The 23647-nt window shown below is 40.7% G+C and overlaps 1 protein-coding gene across 1 annotated transcript; it reads left to right on the top strand.

Moving 5' to 3' along the window:
- The first annotated feature begins 690 nt into the window (after positions 1-690).
- LOC107040396 (putative nuclease HARBI1) lies at positions 691-19865 on the top strand. The gene is made up of 6 exons (XM_015260475.1): positions 691-930; positions 1392-1588; positions 1660-1807; positions 1895-2039; positions 2119-2513; positions 19293-19865. The coding sequence occupies exons 1-6, from the start codon at positions 691-693 to the stop codon at positions 19863-19865; spliced, it is 1698 nt and encodes a 565-aa protein (XP_015115961.1).
- Positions 19866-23647: the final 3782 nt, after the last annotated feature.

The following is a 23647-nucleotide window of genomic DNA, read 5'->3' as shown; positions in this document are numbered from 1 at the left end:
TTAAACCGTGATTATCTCGTTAACTACTAGGAATAGACTAAAATGTCTAATAACTTAAAAGATGAGGCATAAAACCAATATCTTTTGTTACAACTTTTTTTCTCTAGCTCCGTCCGTTCAAAAAATATTCCTGGCGCAAATCAGGGTCTGGGGGCCTATTCTNTTTTTGACTTTTTCAATTATTCCAAGTAATTTTCGAGATATTCAACGTTTTATGGGCGATGACGGAACAAATTCGCATTGCGTTGATCATTAAACCGTGATTATCTCGTTAACTACTAGGAATAGACTAAAATGTCTAATAACTTAAAAGATGAGGCATAAAACCAATATCTTTTGTTACAACTTTTTTTCTCTAGCTCCGTCCGTTCAAAAAATATTCCTGGCGCAAATCAGGGTCTGGGGGCCTATTCTCGAGTCGGGTGAGTTAGTTTCCACCGGTGGAACTAGCGCCGTTCACATTAGTCGTGTGGAAATCGGAAAATTCACACATGACGTCAGATCCACCGGTGAAGTGGGCCGACGGACGGATCTGTCGTTGCGTTCACCCATCGACTCCACCGGCGGATTTGAATTCACATTCACCCATCGTTTTGTGTGATTCACCCGTGAAGAGTTTCGTATGAGGAGTGTCATTTAACCTCTTCTGAGGAATAAAGCATTTATTTATTTATTTGGTAACAACAAATAATGGATAATTTAAGGCGGTATTTATATTATGATGTTTTTCGGAATTTTGAGCCGGGTGGAGACGACGATCACCGTCCTCGACTTTTTCACGATGCTGTGGACCCCTTTGAAGAGCTCTCAAATGATAATTTTATCAAAGTTTATCGATTGACTAAAGAGAGAGTATCTCAAATAATTGACATTGTGGCTCATTATGAACCTGCTCCAAGTAGGCGGTCAGCATTGGACGTACGTACTAAAGTAAGTAGTCGAATCATAATCGATAACGTAAAATCTTTCTTTTTAAGAATTATTTATACCTTTGAGAGAGATAGCAAAATTTGCATAAGAAGCTTTTTTGTAGAGCGAAGTCACATACACATAGAAGATTTTGATTAAAATTTCAATACGTCAATTGGATTCAGAGATATCTTTGAAAAACCCAGCTAGAAGAAGGGTTGATTGGTTATGGAGCTGTTTTTGGAGTTCTAAAAAATATCTCTGAATGTAACAGTGATATTGAAATGTTGATAAGGACCTTTTTTGTGGAGTGAAAAGAGATCTACAAATAAAGTCCTTACTTAATTTTTGTATCTCTGTTAGATGCCGTGGTGTTGCTCAAAAACCGAGCTGGATAGAGTGACTTGAGACGGATTATCACTTTACTGCTGAATTTACTTTTTTTTTTTATTACTAATAACTCATTGATTTGGTATTCTTAGGTGCTCACAGCATTAAGATTTTTTGCAACTGGAAGTTACCAATTAGATGTTGGATTGGGTCGATATTCAGCTGTTAGTCAGCCCTCAGTGAGTAGATCCATTCATACAGTCATCGACGTTTTCAATCGAAATGAAATATTTGCGGAATATGTCAGATTCTACAGAAATATTGAAGAAGTTCGGGCATCTCGTGATAGGTGAATACCAGTCTCATTTAATATTGTGGTTGCTGTTGTTTTTCTATACTCCATGATTTGATTACTTGTAGGTTCTGGCGTCGATTCCAGTTTCCCAATGCAATCGGTTGCATTGATGGGACCCACGTGGCAATTGTCCCTCCCAAAATTAATGACCCAGTTCATCCTGAGAATGTGTACGTAAACCGCAAAGGGTATCACTCATTGAACGTGCAATTGGTAAGTCAAGTGATAGGCAAAAAAAGTTTATGAAACAGACTTGGAGTTTATGGTTCTCTAACGATTGCATTATCCCTCGCACGATAGATATGTGATGCTGAATTCAAAATTCTCAACGTCAATGCCAGATATCCCGGGAGTGCCAACGATTGTGCTATTTGGAATGACAGCAATATTCAACCGTTGATGCGAAGATTGCATAATTATCGCAATGAACGATTCTACTTGCTCGGTAACATCTGCTGTATTTGCATTCTCTCTTACACTTGAGATATTTAATTTAACGAATTTAATGGTTGAATAATTTGTAGGAGATGCAGGGTACCCCTTACGTCCATGGCTCATGACACCATTCAGGGATCCATTGGACAATTCACCTGAAGCCGCTTTCAATCGTGTCTTTTGTCGAGCAAGATCAATTATTGAACGTGTCAATGGAATTCTCAAGATGAGATGGCGTTGTCTCTTGAAACACCGGGTTCTTCATTACGACCCAACAACTGCAGCCAAAATTACCAACACTTGCGTGGTTCTCCACAATATGGCTATCATGGATGGCCTCAGATTCCCAGCAGGAGAAGACGACCCATATGTAGGCAACGAGGATTACGGCATGATGGACGATGAAGTACTTGATGAGATGAATATGCTTAGAAGACGTGTTAATCCCGAATTAGCAGCTGGTCGAAGTCTTCGAGATCGCATTGTTCGACGATGGTTTACGTGAGAATAGAAGCGAAAATTTTCAGTGTAAAAAACGTCCAAAGANGAATGTGAATTCAAATCCACCGGTGGAGTCGATGGGTGAACGCAACGACAGATCCGTCCGTCGGCCCACTTCACCGGTGGATCTGACGTCATGTGTGAACTTTCCGATTTCCACACGACTAATGTGAACGGCGCTAGTTCCACCGGTGGAAACTAACTCACCCGACTCGAGAATAGGCCCCCTGAGGGCATTGAACGTCCACCTCAACTCCACACGTCGCACAACGGCTTCGCAGTGTTATGTGGCGTTGCCACAGTTTTCTCCGAATTCGTACACAATAGCCTTATCTATGTTTTCAGTTTTGAGTTTTGTTTTCATCCTACGGAATTGAAGAACTCACCGTCAGTTTGCATTGAGACTCCTGAGGGTGAAGATCGTATTTTCAGAGAGTTTATTTTTTGGCGTGATTTTCTGGCTAGATTGCACGTTGTTTAGCGAACAAATAGCAGAGTAACGAGTTGGATGAATTTCACAGAGAGAGTTATTTGCTGAACGAATGGAGCGAGAGAAAAAAAGTTGAAACAAAAGATATTGGTAATTTCATGACTCATCTTTTGAGTTTTTAGACATTTTGGTCTATTCCTAGTAGTTAACGAGATAATCACGGTTTAATGATCAACGCAATGCGAATTTGTCCCGTCATCGCCCATAAAACGTTGAATATCTCGAAAATTACTTGGAATAATTGAAAAAGTCAAAAAACTGATCTGATATATTTTCTTGTAATGAACATCTTTTGTTTCAACCATTTTTTTCTCCGTCCAACCATTTTTTTAAAAAAAGACTCCGGAGCGCGTTGCCGCCGCGCAATAGTGGTTCGGTTTTTTTATCTGTGGAAAATAGACGCATATATCCGGAGGGATGAAAATTTAGGGGAGGTGAGGGGGAGGGGTCTGAGATTACATTTTTATGAAATTTGCACCTCCGGAAATATGCGCTGATTTTTTATAATTTTTTAAGCAATGAATTTCGGGGAAAATACAGGAGTATGCGGTTTTTCCGGGGGGTTGAAGACACCCGTATATGTCCGGAGGGATGAAAATTTAGGGAGGTGAGGGGCAGGGGTTTGAGACTACATTGTTATAAAAGTTATCCCTCCGGAAACATGCGCAGATTTTTTATAAATTAAAAAAAATGAATTTCGGGGGAAATACATGAGTATGCGGTTTCTCCGGGGGGTTGAAGACACTCTCCTACATCCGGAGGGATGAAAATTTAGGAGGGCGAGAGGGAGGGGTTTGAGACTACATTGTTAAATTGATTAAAAATCAGCGCGTTTCCGGGGGGGTAAATTTTATAAAAATTTAATCTCAGACCTCTCCCCCTCACCCCCCTCAATTTTCATTCCTCCGGATATATGCGGCTGTCTTCAACCCCCCAGAAAAACCCCAGTCTCATGTATTTTTCCCGAAATTCATTTAAAAAAAAAAAAAAAAAAATCAGTGCATGTTCCCGGAGGGGTAAATTTTATAACAAATGTAGTATCAAACCCCTCCCCCTCACTCTCCTCAATTTTCATCCTTCCGGATGTATGCGGCTGTCTTCAACCCCCCGAAGAAACCGCATGATCATGTATTTTCCCCGAAATTCATTTTTTTTAATTTATAAAAAATCTGCGCATGTTTCCGGAGGGATAACTTTTATAACAATGTAGTCTCAAACCCCTGCCCCTCACCTCCCTAAATTTTCATCCCTCCGGACATATACGGGTGTCTTCAACCCCCCGGAAAAACCGCATACTCCTGTATTTTCCCTGAAATTCATTGCTTAAAAAATTATAAAAAATCAGCGCATGTTTCCGGAGGTGCAAATTTCATAAAAATGTAATCTCAGACCCCTCCCCCTCACCTCCCCTAAATTTTCATCCCTCCGGATATATGCGTCTATTTTCCACAGATAAAAAAACCGAGCGGGTGAAAAAATTAATTTATTTATTGAATTAATTAATTTTTCAATTCGAAAATCAATGCATAAACAGATAATTGTTTAGTATACATATCCTTCTCCCCACTTTTCACAAAGTTCAAATTTGTTAGATTCGATTCTTTTATTTATCTAATTATTTGATGACACTCTTGGCCCCTATTTGACCCGGAGCATTCTCCTCCTCTATATCTATTTGCCATAACATTTTTCACGAAGGGCAATTGGGTTAATACAGAATTAAACCAATAAAAAAAATGCCAAAATAAATCATTTGGATAATCAATTATATTAGTCCATACCCTAGGGGTACTTCTGTGTACATTGGGATGTCCATTAGATTTTATTACTGAATTCTATGTTTTCGAGGTCGCTGATTGCGAATATGATGATCGTTTGTGCGAAATCGTGGGCAGTCTCTCCGTTTATAACACTTTAATTGTTTAAAACGGAATATCGCAGAAACGGTTGGCTACAGGGGACAATATTTCAAACAAAAAATGTTCCTTATCAAAAATTCGACATATTTTGTTTTATAACATTTTCTCATAGCGGTCATCGTTGCAGACATATCGCGGATGCAAGTCCAGCGAGCGGCACGCTGGCACTATTGCAACGGTAAATTTTATAACAATGTAGTCTCAAACCCCTCCCCCTCTCCTCTCTAAATTTTCATCCCTCCGGATATATACGGGTGTCTTCAACCCCCCGGAGAAACCGCATACTCATGTATTTTCCCCGAAATTCATTGTTTAAACAATTATTAAAAAATCAGCGCATGTTTCCGGAGCGGTAAATTTCATAAAAATGTAATCTCAGACCCCTCCCCCTCACCGCCCCTAAATTTTTATCCCTCCGGATATATGCGTCTATTTTCCACAGATAAAAAAACCGAGCGGGTGAATAAATTAATTTATTTATTGAATTAATTAATTTTTTAATTAGAAAATCAATGCATAAACAGATAATTGTTTAGAAAATAAATTTCAATCGTTTTTTCAACATAATTTGAAATATATGTATTGTTCATATAGATTCTGTAACCCCCCCCCCCATCAACGGGTGAAAATCTCAACCCTCCGTATACATACCCATCCTTCCACTTTTCACAAAGTTCAAATTTTTTAGATTCGATTCTTTTATTTATCTAATTATTTGATGACCCTCTTGGCCCTTATTTGACTCGGAGCATTCTCCTCCTCTATATCTATTTGCCATAACATTTTTCACGGAGGGCAATTGGGTCGATACAGAATTAAACCAATAAAAAAATGCCAATATGAACCATTTGGCTAATCAATTTGAGAAACATATGATATTTGATGAACTGTTTTCTAAATTGTTTACTAGAGTGACACATAAAGGCTTTTATAATCAGTGTAGGAATTTCAAGGAAATCTTGACTAAAGTTGAAATATCTTCTGCGTCTGACGTATTCATTCTCCAATTACTGAATAATGAAAACAACATTCGAATTTCTTCAGTCCCGTCGAGTAAAATTCTTATCAATGGTAACACTTGTCAAGTTATGAGTGCAATTTTACATCATTCCTCTCACAAAAATGCATATAAATATATTAAGATGTTGAGATTTAATAGATCAGACTCGATTATGGTCAATGAGAATGAAATTAAAAAATCTCGATGGTCAACGGGTTCGCAAGATATATATATTTGGTACTTGGAGAAATACAATGACAAGAACATCAAGAAAACAATTGGACGCAAAAGAAAACAAAATAAGGCTTGAAATTATTCAAAATAAAAAAGAATACGCCATGTGTATGCGCAAAACGTGGAAGAGAGTATCCCAAAAATATGAATAAAGGAGTTGTTCGCACAAAAACATGAAAATTTTCGAAAAAATGGCAAAAATCTTTGAATCCTAATATGCAAAAAAATACGTAAAAGTAACTGAAATATAATGCGCAAAACGTAAAAAGAAAAATTCCAAAAATATAGGAAATAGTTGTTTGAACAAAACCATCAAAATTTCAAAAAACATGGACAAAATGCAAATCCTAGGGGAGGGTGGGGTTGTACCGCTCACCTAAGCAAAAATGCTGATTTTTATGTGTCAAACCTCAACTTACAGTGTAAAGGATTGTTCTAAAGTGTTCTCTAACTATCCAAGTCCCTAAGTAAAAAATACCAAGGTCTATCGCTCGATAGAATCCACGAAATTGAGAAAGAATGAAAGTGAACGCTGATTGAACGGTCCTACCCGCCTTCGGGTAATATCGCTCGGTACGAGTTCAATACCGCTCACTCGGCTGCCAATACCGCTCGGGTCCAGACCTAACCTGTAGTGGCCTGTAATCCACTACTGTCAAACAGCAGAAAAAACTCTTGTATGAAATGAGTTAATGAAATTTAGTTTACAGACTTGAAAAATAGAATCAGTAGCATAACTTGATAGTTTCGATGAAATAATTCATATGGACTTAATTGAATTCAAGAAAGAATTAGCTGCAAAGATTTCACCTGAACGTTTATTAATATTAGAAACCATTATAATCAAATTCTTAATCTTCCCTTTGACCCAACATTGTGCAATTATGCTTATTCAGACGTTTAAACTCAAACTGAACACTTAAATTTATCATAACACAGTATAAAGAACTTTTCAATACTCTTTTTTGGTTCAACATTATGCATTTATGCTTATTTAGACGCTTAAACCCCAACTGAACACTTAAATTTATTATAACACAGTATAAAGAACTTTGCTCTTGTTCTGGTGTAAATACTGTTGAACGACCCATTTGTGGTCCAGTCTTGACTCCATTCTTCATTCGTTCACGAAGAGTACTAAATAGGATGCCAGAAGTTTCCACAGCCTTGCGAATTGACATACCACCTTCAATTTTTTGCATCGCTGCAGTCAAATCCTCCTGTGTCCATTTTCCCTTTTTTTTTCAATGCCTCTGGTTTTTTTTACGTGACATCCTGGAAACATCAATCTAAATACAACGGTGGAAATCACTCACATAACCTCACTTTGAATTGGTTTGATTCCATAAATTTTATGATATATCACAACCATTGTCGCACTAAAATCATTCTCTAAAAGTGCCTACAATTATTGTTGGACCCATTTACAACAAAAAAATAAATTATTATGTCTCACTTACTCGATTCTGTCCAGCTACCGGCCTTCGTATTGACGACCTGTCAAATACTGATTGTGAGCGGTATTGGCCTCGAAGCGAGCGATATTACCCGCGGCACCCGATCGGTACAGCCCGTTTCGTCCGGATTTAATCAAATTATTAAGATCTTTACGTATAATGAGAGCAGAGAAATTATACTGGTCTTAAATTGTGCGAAAAAGTATGACAAATAGAATGATTATAGTTTGTTGTGGCAGTGATAATTTTGAGATGACGAAAAACCTTATTTAGTGGCCCAACAATTCTACACTGTAAGGACTCCAGAACAGAGAGATGTCATATTTGATATTTTGATGATAAAAAAAAACAATTTCCATTGAAATTAACTGTTGACATTAAATCCTTCGCATTGATAAAAGAAAATGATCGAAAAAGTCCGTAATTATTAATAAAAACGGGTGAGCGGTATTGCCCGCTGAGCGGTACGACCCCACTCTCCCCTAATGCAAGAAAATATACAAAGGCAGCTTGAATATATTAAAATCCTAACATTAAAAAAACTACGCAAAAACAACTGAAATATAATCAAGCAGTGGGCTAGGAGATTTCTCTAGAAAAAAAATATGGAAAAACCCCTGAGAAATAGGAATTCTGCATGCGCAGCTTGAAATGGCGACAGCGTCGAGGTTGAAAATCGTGGAGGGGTCTGCGCGGTCTATACGAATAGAGTTTCGATGATACATTTCGCTACGGGAAAGGACACAATAGTTTAGTGAATCAGTGGTGCCAACTCGTACCTCGACTCGCACGACGGTGTTGCTTTTTCTCTCAAAATCAATTATTTTCCAATTCCCCAAAAGGCAAGCTATGAATGAAAAGACGGAAGACAAATAGAGAAGTTCACATGGAACAATTTGAACACGAAACTCTCCGAAATATATTAAAATTTCTTTGAGATTTCATTTCTCTACGGCGATTGGTTTTCTGCAAGAAAACAATAGATTGTCCTCCATCTCATCTCCTACATGCTCATCCCGCCATAAATACCTTGACTGTTGGCACTATTTTACACATGGAGCGCTCGGTTTTCTATCGATGGAATGAGTAACAACCTCTGAAACTATCCACGTGGGACAATTCATGTAATTCGTTACACTCGTCATGTTTTTCGTGAAACCATAATCTAATTCACCTCATCCATCATATTATAAAGAAATGGGTTTGAAAAATTTAAGCATGCATTTAGTGGAATGAATACAGCATAGAACTGTAATGATTGTTCAAGAACAAACAACAAGTAAAAATCAAACCAATTCCAACGGTAGGATCCACAATGAAAACTATACTTCAATATTTATACAGTTTATTGATAGAGCTATTGAATGCACATATTTGTCAATTTGATGGGGAAGACCGGGGTGAAGTGCAACTACGGTGTTTTTTCCATTTCACTTCTTCTATCACGCTGAGGGTGGTTGTGCCAAGTCTTCGATAGTGCCCAGATAACCACTGGGTTGAAACCCCCCAATAGTTGACCGTTCACCAGTTTTATCTAACTGTTCCCTTTTCCCCGTTCTCCCTTACATGACCATTTTAAGTAGGTCTACTCCAAGTTAAATTTATTAAAGAGAGGTCGATGAATTGACGATATGAATGGGAATTCGGAAATAATCCTTTGCAGGATGATAGTGGAACTTAGCCCAGATGTGAGTTACACTGCCGGTAAACGGACAGAATGTTACGATGTTCCGTCGATAGAAAAGCGGGCGCGTCATGTGTAAAATAGTGCCAACAGTCAAGGTATTTATGGCGGAATGAGCATGTAGGAGGTGAGATGGAGGACAATCTATTGTTTTCTTGCAGAAAACCAATCGCCGTAAAGAAATGAAATCTCAAAGAAATTTTAATATATTTCGGAGACTTTCGTGCTCAAATTGTTCCATATGAACTTCTCTATTTCTCTTCCGTCTTTTCATTCATAGCTTGTCTTTTGGGGAATTGGAAAATAATTGATTTTGAGAGAAAAAGCAACACCGTCGTGCGATTCGAGGTACGAGTTGGCAGCACTGATTCACTAAGCTATTATGTCCTTTCCCGTAGCGAAACGTATCATCGAAACTCTATTCGTATATGCCGCGCAGACCCCGCCCCGATTTTCACCCTCGACGTTGTCGCCATTTCAAGCTGCGCACGCAGAATTCCTATTTCTCATGAGTTTTTCCATGTTTCTTTTCTAGAGAAATCTCCTAGCCCACTGCTTGATTATATTTCAGTTGCTTTTGCGTAGTTTTTTTAATGTTAGGATTTTAATATATTCAAGCTTTGTATATTTTTTTGCATTAGGATTTGCATTTTGTCTATGTTCTTTGAAATTTTCATGGTTTTCAAACAACTTTTTCTTATATTTTTGGAATTTTTCTTTTTATGTTTTGCGCATTATATTTCAGTTGCTTTTACGTATTTTTTTGCATAGTAGGATTCAAAGTTGTTTGCCATTTTCTCGAATATTTTCATGTTTTCGTGCGAATCTTTCTTAGACACTGCATTCGCTATGAATTCCATCAAGGAAAAACTGGTAGGAAAGCATGTCAATCGATTTGTTCTATTCTTGGGGATAACATTGTATCTAAAAGTGCATGCGAGTATTGGTATAAGCGATTTAAAGAAGGTGATTTCGACGTTACTGACCGTGAACGTACCGGGGCCCCTGTAAGAGTAGATGACCAGGAACTTCAAGCGTTGCTGGATGAAAACTCTTGCCAGACGGGAAAACAACTTGCAAAACAGGTTGGAGTAACGCAATAGACCGTTTCCTATCGCTTAAACGCAATGGGAAAGATTCGAAAATGAACAAAGTGGGTGCCACACTTTTTGACTCAAGAAAATAAAGATAGCCGACTTGACATATGTCTGAATCTTTACAATAAGCAACATAGAAAGTCTTTTTTGTGGAAAATTGTGACCGGCGATGAAAAGTGGATTTATTTTGATAATCCAAAACACAAATATCATTGGTTTAATCTCGGCGAGCCGACGACATCGACACCGAAGCGCAATATTCACTGTAAGAAAATCATGCTGTGTATATGGTGGGATATGAAAGGCGTACTGCATTATGAACNGACATATGTCTGAATCTTTACAATAAGCAACATAGAAAGTCTTTTTTGTGGAAAATTGTGACCGGCGATGAAAAGTGGATTTATTTTGATAATCCAAAACACAAATATCATTGGTTTAATCTCGGCGAGCCGACGACATCGACACCGAAGCGCAATATTCACTGTAAGAAAATCATGCTGTGTATATGGTGGGATATGAAAGGCGTACTGCATTATGAACTTTTGAAGTCTGGCGAGACAGTTACTGCCGATCGCTATCGTCAACAATTAATAAGATTTAACCAAGAAATGGAATAAAAACGTCCATTTAATGGCAAAGGAAAACGTCCAGTAAAATTGCTCCATGACAACGCCAGGCCTCATGTGGGGAAACCGGTCAAAGATACGTTAATGGCTCTTGGATGGGAAGTTGTGCCACACCCGGCATATTCACCAGACTTAGTTCCAACTGATTTTCACTTGTTTCGGAAGATGCAAAACGAACTGACTGATGTGCGATTCAAAACATTTGAAGAAGTGCAAAAATGGGTCGATAATTTCCTCGCCTCGCAAGATGAAACTTCCTTTGTGGGAGGCATCCGTGAATTACCTAACAGATGGCTGAAGGTCATTTAAAATGATGGAGATTATTTTGATGAATAAATGTAGTTTACTTTTTTTCGAAAATGAATTTTAAATTTTTTGCAGTGTCCTAAAAATTATTTGTACACCGAATATATTAACCAAAAGTATTGATTGGAACATCAATTTCTTCGTAAAAACAAGGCAGCTCCCCTATAAGGCGAAAAAACAAAAATTTCAGAAAAAAAATTTTCTGAAACAATTGTCGTTTCTTCTATGATGGCGTATTTTTTTCACATCATATATGGACGTCTTCTATCAGAAAAAAATTATTCCGATCGAATATCCGAAGGCCCTAGAGACAAAAAAAAAAAATAAAAACGTACGAATTCCTTGAAAAAAATCAGTGTAAAAGCTAATTCACTGCACGAGAGTATTTTTTCTCTCAAAGTACAAAAAAAATTATTTTTAAAAAGAAATTGTGACGTCCGTCGAAAAATTCATTTCATTTAATTTTTCAATTCGTTTAACTAAAATTGGAGATAACCAAATGGTTTCTCTTATTTCAATATTTTTCTCACGAAGTCCAAAGTTTATTTTTCCCAGGGTTCAAAAGTGCAGCTGCACAAAAATAAATTATCTCGAGTACACAATTTTGAGTAAATTTCCGGGAAAATCCATAAAACAGAAAAATAAGTTTCAAAATGATAAAGCCGCCAAACACTCTTCAAGTGTTTGTCTCTGGCGATATTTTGGAGATTTTACGACTTGCAGGCGACTGCATGTCGCGTCTAAGGGTCGAAGGTTTGTTACCGGACCCCCTAATCTCGAGAANGTCGAAAAATTCATTTCATTTAATTTTTCAATTCATTTAACTAAAACTGGAGATAACCAGATGGTTTCTCTTATTTCAATATTTTTCTCACGAAGTCCAAAGTTTATTTTTCCCAGGGTTCAAAAGTGCAGCTGCACAAAAATAAATTATCTCGAGTACACAATTTTGAGTAAATTTCCGGGAAAATCCATAAAACAGAAAAATAAGTTTCAAAATGATAAAGCCGCCAAACACTCTTCAAGTGTTTGTCTCTGGCGATATTTTGGAGATTTTACGACTTGCAGGCGACTGCATGTCGCGTCTAAGGGTCGAAGGTTTGTTACCGGACCCCCTAATCTCGAGAATTTTCCGTTGCACATGGGAATTTTTCCCATGAGCCAACGCCCTTGTATCCACCCGACGGATAAGGGAGATAAACAGGAAGTTCTAACGGTCAAGGGACACTTGTGTGTACCCTCGACTGGAATTTGAACTGATAAATATAACTGAAAAAATATTTTTTTCAATTTTGAATAATTCTTATATTTTTTTACAAATGATTTACTAAAAAATAACAATTGATCGAACTGAGAATTAACCAGAAATTCTCAATTAAGAGAATTTCAAATGATAAAGAAATTCAATGATTCAATTAAAATGAACTTCAAATTTAATCGAATTCTCGATCCGTTCAATTGCATTCGAATTCCCATAATTGATCATATCAAGATTTCCAATGTGGAGAATCTTGAATGATCATTTAAAATAATTAATCAATCAAGATAATAAGATGTTTCAAGTGGATAAAACAATTTTTGTATTGTTAGATAATTAGAGACGACACCCAAAAATTAGATTATTAATAATAGGAAATAGTCATTAATAATTATCAATATTTAATTGTACAAGTTAATTAATTAAATTGTATGATTCAATTAATTAACATAAGTAAATTGGAGATTGTGGAGGGAGACAAATTGGGACTCCTGGAACAATTCTTATTGGTTAGTTGGGGGTGGAAAAGTCCGCCCATACCCCAACGAAAATTTCGAAATCTCAATGTGGAAGGGATGGAGTAACCCTGAAACATTGGGACTGATGAGCGTAGAGAGGGAAACTCTGACCCAAGGTCGCGCACGTGTGGTTAATAAAACCACTTACACTTCGGGTTTTTTCAGTTTCCCGCTAAGTTCCAATAGTGAACTTTCGATCTACCCTTTGGGTGATTTTTATCTCAGAATCACTTGTGATTGTTTTTAATAAGTCTTTAGTGACTTTCATATTTTTTTTATTTTTTAAACTCATCTGAGTTTTATTTTTGTTTCAATAAAAGTGTATAAGTAGTTGTAAAATCAATTTGAAATTGTATCGAATCAATTTTAATTGTTTAAAAAAAAATTGAAGTGTGTAGAATCACTCACGGCAATTAGTGTTATAAATTTTAAAAGTTAACCAATAAGGATTAGCTGTCTACGGAACCTGCAAGTTAATAATTTAACTTTTTTTAATTTAATTTTTGTATTCTTTCAAATTTTGAGTTTTCAGAATACAGACTCGTAAGAGTCAGTTCAACTAAAACTCTTTTATTTTTCATTTATTAAAAACCTTGTTTCTTCCCAGTTAAAATTCCTCTAGATAAGCGTAGATCAAAATTTCAAATCATTGATTTCACCTTCAGGGATAAATTCGTTTAAAGGATTTCTTAAATATATTTGGGTTCAAGTGTTGATTGCTTTAAAATTTGAATCTCTAGTTTATGTCAATTTAAATTTCATTAATCATGACATAACAAATTATGTGTTTTTGAAAATTCCAAGTTTTGTCATCATTATCTCAGGAACAAAAAATGATTGGCCAATGAATTTTGGCACGAAGATTATCTATATATAGTAGGTCAAAATGCAACTATCAAATGATTTTTTCCAGACAAAAAAAAATACGGTGTGGCCGAGTTGACATGGAATGTCCCATATATAAGTTTCATCCAAATCGAAGGGGGACACCTACCTAGTGTTCCTTGTGAGCCTCTTGGTGAGATCTCGTTGATCCCGTTGCGTGTACATTACTGATCGTCGAGGTTGAGCTGAAATGCTCACACTCCTTGGCTTACGCGTTGCGTGGGGTTATTGGAATCACTCGTACCATTACAAGGCCATGTAGATGAAACTAACAGTTATGTTTCTACCGGTTTCGTTATAGTGATCCCCCCATAACGCCCGGGAGAGTGACAGTAACGAAAAGTGGACTCACTCAGGTGAAAAGTGCATTCGCGTGAAGATAAGCCGAACAACTTTTTGTTTTTCCCTATTTTCGAGTTTTCTCCGATTAAGGATAATGATTTTCAATTAATATTTATCCATGGTACATTCTCGCTTGTAAAGATGAAAGCCCCACTGTGATAAAAACATTTAATTAACAATATCAAGACGAAATACACATTTCAGTCAAAACAGTAGTTTCCGTACATTTGATTTGAACGTCGCGCGTGCTAGTCTACATGCATCGATGCGTGAAACCCCCAGCGACAGGTAGAAGGTGCGCTGGTTACGCCACTCAGCTGCGAACCGCCGGCCGGTAAAGAAAGAAGAGTTCGACACTAGCCGTTCACCAGAGGACGCCGAGGACTGTTTGAAGAGGCGAGGATCCAGAGTGTTTAGCGGGGGGACATCACCGAGCCCATCTCTCTCCCCTCTGGAGAGAAGTGCACTTTTCAGTAGTGAGTCTGAAGTGTTTTACCCCAGAAAAGAAGCACAGGTCTTCGGAATAATCGAGGTCGAGATGCATCCGTCAAAACTAGCCTGGATGAGTGAAAATGCACGAAGGAGTGCATAGAATGCTCGTCAGGACCTTCGAACTCTCTCTGAATGACAAGCGACCCAGTGAGCCCCCTTTCCAGTTAAAAATCACCGACAAAACCCGCGAGAGGCAGTTGTACATGGCTTAGTCGCACGGAGTGACGCCGTTGTGCCCTCTCTGACAATGAGAGACTTTGGAGAATAATTAACGCACCATTCGTGTGCTTAATTAGTTCCTGATCGGTCTTAGAGGGTTTATGAGGTGTTTGCGGCCAGATTAAGGGCATAAGATGGGAAGAACGCATGAAAATAAGTGCACGCACGCGATTCATGCCTCGTGAATGTAGCTGCAGTGCACATGGCAGAATAATTCTTTAACCGAGCGAAGTGCAGGCTCAATAGAGTACTCTTCTAGCTCGGTAAAGTTCCCCAATGCATTAATTGATTAATTTAAGGCTTCTCGTTGTCTCGAGATTCCTGAAAACCGAAAAGAAGTAGCTCGTAAGCTTCCTGAAATTCAGGTGACGACACGACGCTCATGATGGAGATCAAGCTCGAAGCTAGAGGTACGATTGTACCTTTTGAGTGGCATATTGCTTCCCCAGAGTTTTCTAACATTTTTATTTTGGTTTCACCGTCATAAGTCTACGGGGTTTCGCCACGAAGGAGTTCGACTTGTCGATAGATTCTCCTGCACTCCAGCTGCTGGATAGTACTGAGTGATCATTGGCGAAGACTTCCAGACCCCTATATTTTCCCATTCGCCCATATCTCTCTCTTAAAAACCACTCGATTACTCCCACTATCGATAAACAAGTTTTGTTACATGAAAATGAGAGATTTTCAGATTGTATTTGAGTCACGTGAATAAATTAAATGCGAGGTATTTTTCCATTCCACTGAAGTTTTTTAATTTTACATTTCTCAATTTTCTAGACGACCAAGGGAATTTTAATTCGGTTTTCTTTTTGAGTGGATTTCTTATTATCTCGTTATATTTGCGACCCCTTTCCTAAGACCGGGCGACCGATTCCAGCCGGCTCTCCGAATTTTCTCTCGAGCTAGCTAGGCATAATTCTGCAATCTCTGCCTCTGATTTTCCCAAACCCAGCTATATTTTTTTCGTATCACGGGACCCGAAAAACGCCAATTTCGTGGCGCGTAACGCCACGACAATGGGGTTTTTCAGGTCTCTCGATACGAAAATTAATATACATACCTCGCCATGGAAATCATATCATCCTCCACCACGTGCTTGCCATCCTCGCCTTCGCCTCGGAAGGCAATCTTGCACGTGGGGGATGGTGATCTGTTTTCCAAGGCTGGGGCATGTAATGTACTATATTTTTCTCGTTTCGTTCACTTACGTCTACGGTTGCGCTTTTGTTAATTCCGCGTTGCCAAAAATCGGCTGGCGTCGAACGACAGTTTCTCGCAAGAGTAGCTGGCATTTTTTTTTTGGTTTTGGTTTCGGAGGATTTTGGGGAAGTTGGAGCGGAAGAGGCCAAAGGTGACAAACTCCGGCTGTCTTCAATTAAAGATTTTCTGCAGATGGAGAATTTGGGTTCCGTTTGGTTAATCTTGGAAATCGCCGTCACAATATCAATAGTCTTTAGACTTTCTTAGCGTCACCCAGGATGCCCCATATGGCGGTCAAGTCTGCTTCGCATCCCTAGCAAACAGAAAAGGAGAAACAAAGAGGCGCCAGTGAATTCTGTTTTACTGGAAAAATGTTAGAACAAATGTTCAATGTTTCCACCATTTACTTCGAGACGCAATTCAAATCGACGTCGGAAACTCTACAACACTTTGAAGTACGCGATAAGGAACATTAGCCATTGCGTCTCCGGTACGTGCTTTCAAGTCTTCTGCAGTTGTTGGTCGATTTTTGTAGACTACATGGTTAATGTAGACCCATAAATAAAAATCAAGGCGATTAAGATCGGGTGACTGTGGAGACCACAAAACCATGACCGCTCCTGCTGATCCAGCGATGGGGAAAAAGAACATTGAAATTATTCCTCACAAATACTGCAAATCGCAGTGATGCACTGTTTTACAAAAACAACATTCGTTGTCTTGTGTTCGAATGTAAATTTTCCCACAAAACTGGAAGCGCATTTCGGGAAAGCTGTAAATAGCTTTGACCGGTGACTATTCTGTGGAAAAAATTCTTGCCAATCACTTAACCATTAACAATACCACATGTTTAGACACCAGCGATGTTGATGGTCAGTGTGCTAAGACCAGTGAGGATTTTCTGTAGACCAGTAGTGGAAATAATGACGATTTAATGTTCCAGTACTCTGAAGCTTTGCCTCCTCGCTGAAAAGGACGTTTTGAAAAAAATCCGGGCTTTTATTCAATTTCCGTATGGCCCAATGGCGAAAAGCAACACGATTTTCTGTATCCTCCGCTGGCAGTAGAAGTAATTTGATATGATATGAATGATAACGATTAGATCGTTATTCCTATGAGTCGTTCTTCGTGGTACACCTAAATCCTGCTCAATTTCTCTTAGAGAGATGTGAGGATTCATGGAAATCATGGCTAAGATGGCAAGGGCGCCTGGATCGTCAGGATTCACTCTCTGTTATCGCGGTCGTCGTTACAAAACTCTTCCTCTTCGATAATTTCTATATATCCTCTTCTCAATCCAATCGAGCGGCAGCTCGATTTCCACCTCGACATGCTCCTAAAACTAGTAATATATTCACTAAGCAGGCCACCATAATGAGTTTTCACTTTTGGGTTTGCCAATATGGTGATTCGATAGTTCATAGAATGAAAGAATGCTGTGAATTTTTTCGGATTTTCTAACACGTTTTTTGAGAGAGCACAAGCGATTCAAAATTTCAAGAAAATATCTGAACGACTTGGAGTGTGCGGCTATTAAGCTTGGTCAAATCGCTTTATGACGGTCATTTGTCAGGTAGCAAGCGTATGGGACCGGTGCAGTGAATATTTTTCAAGTAACCCAATACAGGTTTACCGTCGCCCACACATTCGAGGAAATTTTTATCAAGCACGGTCTCGCTCAAAATATTTATCTTCCTTCCACCCATTTATTCTCCGAATATCAATTGTTTTAACGAATTTGGGAAGAAATAACATTTTTCATAATGCGGTAGTCAGCTTAGTTATGAATACAAAATTTTGCGGTCACATCGTATCATTTCATGAAAACAAATGGAAATTTAATATCTAGAGGACTGTTCAGAAATTACATAAGAGGTCCAGGGACGATGGGGGGAGGGGGAGGTCAAAGATTTCTTACCGTGTCTTAGAAAGATGGGGGCGGACGGATTCTAAGGACTCTTACGTAAGATTTTGACATGGTCGAGACGGGATCGAGAAGCTATGTGTGTCATCGACAAAAAGAACGAAACTGTGGATATGGTTAAGTCAGTGAATGAAGAGGATGTTCCTCGCGATTGTGGAAGCGCTGCGCCCTTGATTGTAAAATAGACCCCGTAGCTACTCCATCTGTTTGGTTGCTGGGATTGTGAACCAAAGATAACATTAAAGAAAAAAATCTGTGCCGGTGGCTTGCTTCGTTCGCTCTCAGGTTGGGGTGTAACTGGTAGAGATGATTTGGAGTGGGTGTGACCCATTAGAGGTCGACTCCACAAATTTCCGATTAATTTCCTTTTTGTCATTCTGGCCGTAAAGCAACGCTTCACGAACCAGACGCGTCCGGACGACCTACGCCCATTATGACTATAGTATATGTTGTCATTAAGCCGAAAAGAATAGAAGTGCGTCCGTAAAGCGCTGCCTGAAGATCGCAATGATAAAAAATATTGTCCATCACATGTCCTAAAAAAACTTTCCGATCTCATCTGATTGCAACTTTCACGTTCGGCAGCGGCTGCAAAGTCGTATTCAGCAGAAAAGCTTTTTTCGGCCTAATAAGACCTATCATGTATGACGAAATATACTATTTCTTGCTCATTTAAAAGAAATAAAAAAAATTTAAAAAGTTTCAAAATTTCGGAAAATTCATATTTGAGAAGGGAAAAATTCACTCCAGCCGTATTCATACAAAACGATATCGACTATCATAAATAGAAGTCAATCACATCATTTCCCTGAGAGAAACAATGAAATTTGCAAAAAAATTTCAGTTTTTAACGTTTTTGCACTGGCTTTATTGATAAATCTACAAAATCGCTGAATCAATGTTGCTCAAAATCGGATGACTTCTAAGTTACGTGAACACATATCGATTAAATGTAAAAAAATTGAATCGGATCGCTCGTTCAAGCGGAATCCTAGAGCAACCTTTTTCTCACATACGCGTGCACACATGCGCACACACGCGCACATACACACACATACACACACACACGAACAAGAAGGAGGAGCGGCTTGCAAATTCATTGAAGTGGGAGCAGGTCAAGCCGAAGAAGAAGAGGCAGAAAGCGCAGCCGTCAGAAAAGCGCAAGGAAAAGGAGAAAAAGAAGCAGAGGGCATCAGTCATGAGGGCCAACGCTTTGCTTGTACGCCCGAAGGACAAGCAGCAGTACTCGAAGGTGCTCAAACGAGTGAAGCAGCAGATACCCTCCGACCAGGCTCGTGACTGCGTCGACAAAATCCGCAGAACGACCACAGGAGATATGCTGATCATCCTAACCAAGGATAAGGAGGATGAAGCTGGCCGCTTACACAAGGCGATAGTCGAACTCCTTGGAGAAGAGGCTGATGTCCTCAGTAAAGGGCCACAGGAAGAACTTGAGATCAAAGACCTCGATGAGCTGACGACGAAGGAGAAGGTGCTGGAGGCCCTCAAACTCGCGGCGGGAGCAGATTGCCAAATTGCCCCGGATGCCATCAGATCTTTGCGCAAGGCCTACGGAGGTACCCAGACTGCATCTGTGACGGTGGCTGCAGCGGTAGCGAAGAAAGTCCTAGGCGATCACGGTAGGATTCGTATAGGATGGGTGAACTTCCGGATCTGAAGGGTGGAGACAGTGACCAAGTGCTAGAAGTGTTGGTACTATCGACATCTCGCCATCAAATGCAAAAGTCAAGTAGACAGAGCGAAGCTCTGTACAAAGTGTGGCGAAGAGGAACACAAAGCTGCTGCCTGTGGAAAAGAGGCCCGCTGTGTCTTATGTGCTGAGAGAGATTCATCGAAGGACTGTGCTCGTAATACTGGTAGCAGCAGATGCCCTGTCTTCAGGGAGGCACACCAGCAGGTGAATAGGAAACGATAATGCGGATACTGCAGTTCAACCACTGTTAGGCTGCACACGATCTCCTTATGCAGTCGGTGCGCGAGCTGAAAATTGATCTGGCGATCGTCTCGGAGCCATAAAGACATCTGGGCACTCAGCCCTGGGAGACGGACAAAAGAGTCGCAAGGCCGTCATCTGGCCTTGGGGAAAGTATCCGTTCCAAAGTGTTGCGCCTACTGATGAGTCCGGCTTTATGGTAGCTAGGCTGGATGGAATTTATTTCTATAGCTGTTATGCTCCACCAAGCCTCACCCTTGACGGATTCATGGACTTCCTGCACAGACTAACTGAGGACGCGAAGCAGCACTTCTCTATTGCAATTGCGGGGGACTCCAACGCCTGGGCAGTCGACTGGGGCAGCAACGAGACCAAAGCGAGGGGACAAGCACTATTGGAGGCTATGTCTTCACTAGACATTGTCCTGCTGAACAACGGTGATGGACCCACGTTCGAAAGAGGAGACAAGAGCTCAATAGTAGACCTCACCTTCGTTAGCAGTAATCTCGCAAGAGGAAACTGCTCCCGGAAGGTGATGGATATCTTCACCGCTAGCGATCACTCAGCAATCTTTTGGGAGATATCCGCTGGTCGAAGGATCAGACCAACGCCTAAGAAGACAAACGAAATCGGCTGGAAGGTGAGCACCTTCGATCCTAGCTCATTCTTAGTGGCACTCGATGATCACCCTATAAGTGGCAGCAGTGCTACGGAGAAAGCCGAGTATCTTATGAGAAGAGTTAGCGAGGCCGGTGATCCCTCAATGCCTCGTAAACGCAGTGGAGGCCGTCTGCCACCGGTGCACTAGTGGAACGATCATATCGTCGCTCTTCGAGAGAAGTGCGTTAAGACTAGAAGGTCAGCTCAGCGTGGCAGGAAAAAACCGAACTCCGAAGTACTGGAGATGAAATCTAAGGATCCACGCCGAAAGCTTACCAAAGCTATCAAGGAGAGCAAGAAGCAAGGCTGGATTGGACTCCTCGATGAAGTCGAGAGTCATCCGTGGGGAAGACCGTACAAGATGGTTATAACGCGGCTAAAAAGCCAGCCCATGCCATCTCCGTCATGCCCCGAGCTCCTGGAGAAGATTGTAACGGCGTTGTTCCCTAAACAACCAGAACTCCGCCAGTCCACGGAGCAGAGCATGGATATATCGATCCCACCAATTACGGAAGAACAACTTAAGGAAGCTTGCGACAGAGCGGGACACACCAAGGCTCCTGGTCTTGATGGAATCCCCAATATTACATTAAAAGCAGCGATCAATGCAGCACCAGGACTATTTCTGCACGTACACAATGCATGCCTGGAGGAAGGCACCTTTTCCGCAAAGTGGAAGCAGCAGAGACTAGTGCTCCTCCACAAAGGGAAGAAGCCACCGCACGAGCCATCGTCATATCGCCCACTCTGCATGCTAGATACAACTGGGAAAATCCTCGAGCGCATCATCCACAGAAGGATAGAAGCAGCAGTAGAACCGCTGCTAGCTGATAACCAATGCGGCTTCCGAAGAGGTCGCTCTACCATCGACGCCATTGACCTCGTCGTCAACACCGCCAAGGAGGCGATCTCCGGGAGAAGATAGAGAGAAGGGAGGAAAAAGTTGGCGACGCTAGATATCAAGAACGCCTCCAATTCAGCCAGGTGGGACTGCATTATGGAGGCTCTCGAGAGGATGATCGTTCCAGGATATCTGCGGAAGATGGTAGCTAGCTACTTCACCGACAGAGTTCTCAAGTACGACACAGAGAGCGGCCCTAAAGAGTACCAATTCACCGGAGGGGTATCTCAGGGCTCGGTGCTGGGCCCTCTCTTGTGGGAAATCATGTATGATGGATTGCTGAAGATAGCATTGCCAACTGAGGTGAGACTCGTGGCATTCGCGGATGACGTGGCGGTGGTGATTATGGCGAAGCATCTGGAGGAAATCAACTCCATCTTCGATACGACATTCAGGAGGATACGTCAGTGGATGGATTTAGTTGGATTGCAACTCGCGGAGCATAAAACGGAGGCGGTGCTCATTACTAGTAGGACGAAATTGGAGAGTATTACCCTGCAAGTTGGTGACTACCAAATCACATCTCAGCCGTTTATTCGGTATCTTGGAGTGATGATCGGTGCCCGACTGAAGTTCAAGCAGCAAGCGGAGCATGTGGGTACCAAGGCATCTGGAGTCAGATCCACCTTAACACGCCTCATGCTNCGTCAGTGGATGGATTTAGTTGGATTGCAACTCGCGGAGCATAAAACGGAGGCGGTGCTCATTACTAGTAGGACGAAATTGGAGAGTATTACCCTGCAAGTTGGTGACTACCAAATCACATCTCAGCCGTTTATTCGGTATCTTGGAGTGATGATCGGTGCCCGACTGAAGTTCAAGCAGCAAGCGGAGCATGTGGGTACCAAGGCATCTGGAGTCAGATCCACCTTAACACGCCTCATGCTCAATATCGGAGGTCCTAAGCAACGGAGACGAGCGCTGCTGTCTTCAGTGGTACGTCAGTGCTTACATATAATATTTCCATTTGGGCTGACGTCCTCCAGCTGCAAGAAGCTCACCGTAAAATTGCACCTGTCTATCGGCTGAGTGCCCTCAGAGTTGCACTGAGTGCAAACCGGACGGTATCTGACGACGCAGTTTGCGTGATCTCAGGAATGTTACCAATAGAGGTATTAGCTGAGGAGCGAAGATCCCTGTATCAACGGAAGAGATCAGAAGCGCTGAATCCTGAAGAACTAAAAATCCAAGAGAGACGAAGCAGCTTGAGCCGATCGGAGCAGAAATGTTCCGATTCGACCAAGGGGAGAGGACCTATCGCCTGATCCCGCAAGTAGCTGCGTGGGTAAGTCGAGACCATGGAGAGATAAACTACTATCTTTGTCAAATGCTTTCAGGACACAGGAGCTTCCGGTCATATCTTCATAAATTCAAACATTAAGATTCCCCAAAGTGTCCCACCTGCGCAAAAGTGGTCGAGATCGCGGAGCACGTATTCTTCATGTGCCCCCGTTTCAGTGACATCCGGCATACTTGGGAGAATGAACTCGAAAGAACTCCCCTCGCGAAGTAATACTTCACGGTGGTGCCACGAGGGAAATGGGAACGAACGATTAGAGGTAAAAAGAGGAAAACAGGGTTTTTACTGGGTAAAAATCCCCGATCTGGTTTTTAACATCACTTTACCAGAATCTTTTGAAGATTTTCCTAAACCTCTAAAAAAAAAAAACACACACACACACACACAATTCCCGCCCCCCTCCTAAGAACTGCAGCACCTTGTCGACGGTGGAGGGACTTAAGGGATGTTCCCAAACTAAGAAGCAGTTCGAACCGACGTCTGTCCTTTTCAGGACATCATTGAAGCGAAGCCCAACTCCAAAGGAGGCGTGCAGGGTGGGCTTCCTACAACAGCCTGCCCTAATGTCAAGGTGCTCACCGTTCTAAGTTCTGGAAGGCCCCAGGGGTAGTTGGCGTCGCGAACCGTGGTCCCTGGGACACCAGG

The sequence above is a fragment of the Diachasma alloeum genome, unplaced genomic scaffold (assembly GCF_001412515.2).
Source record: "Diachasma alloeum isolate Michigan unplaced genomic scaffold, Dall2.0 Dall_scaffold_00331, whole genome shotgun sequence".
NCBI lineage: Eukaryota > Metazoa > Arthropoda > Insecta > Hymenoptera > Braconidae > Diachasma > Diachasma alloeum.
This window is presented reverse-complemented; position numbering and strand designations above follow the sequence as displayed.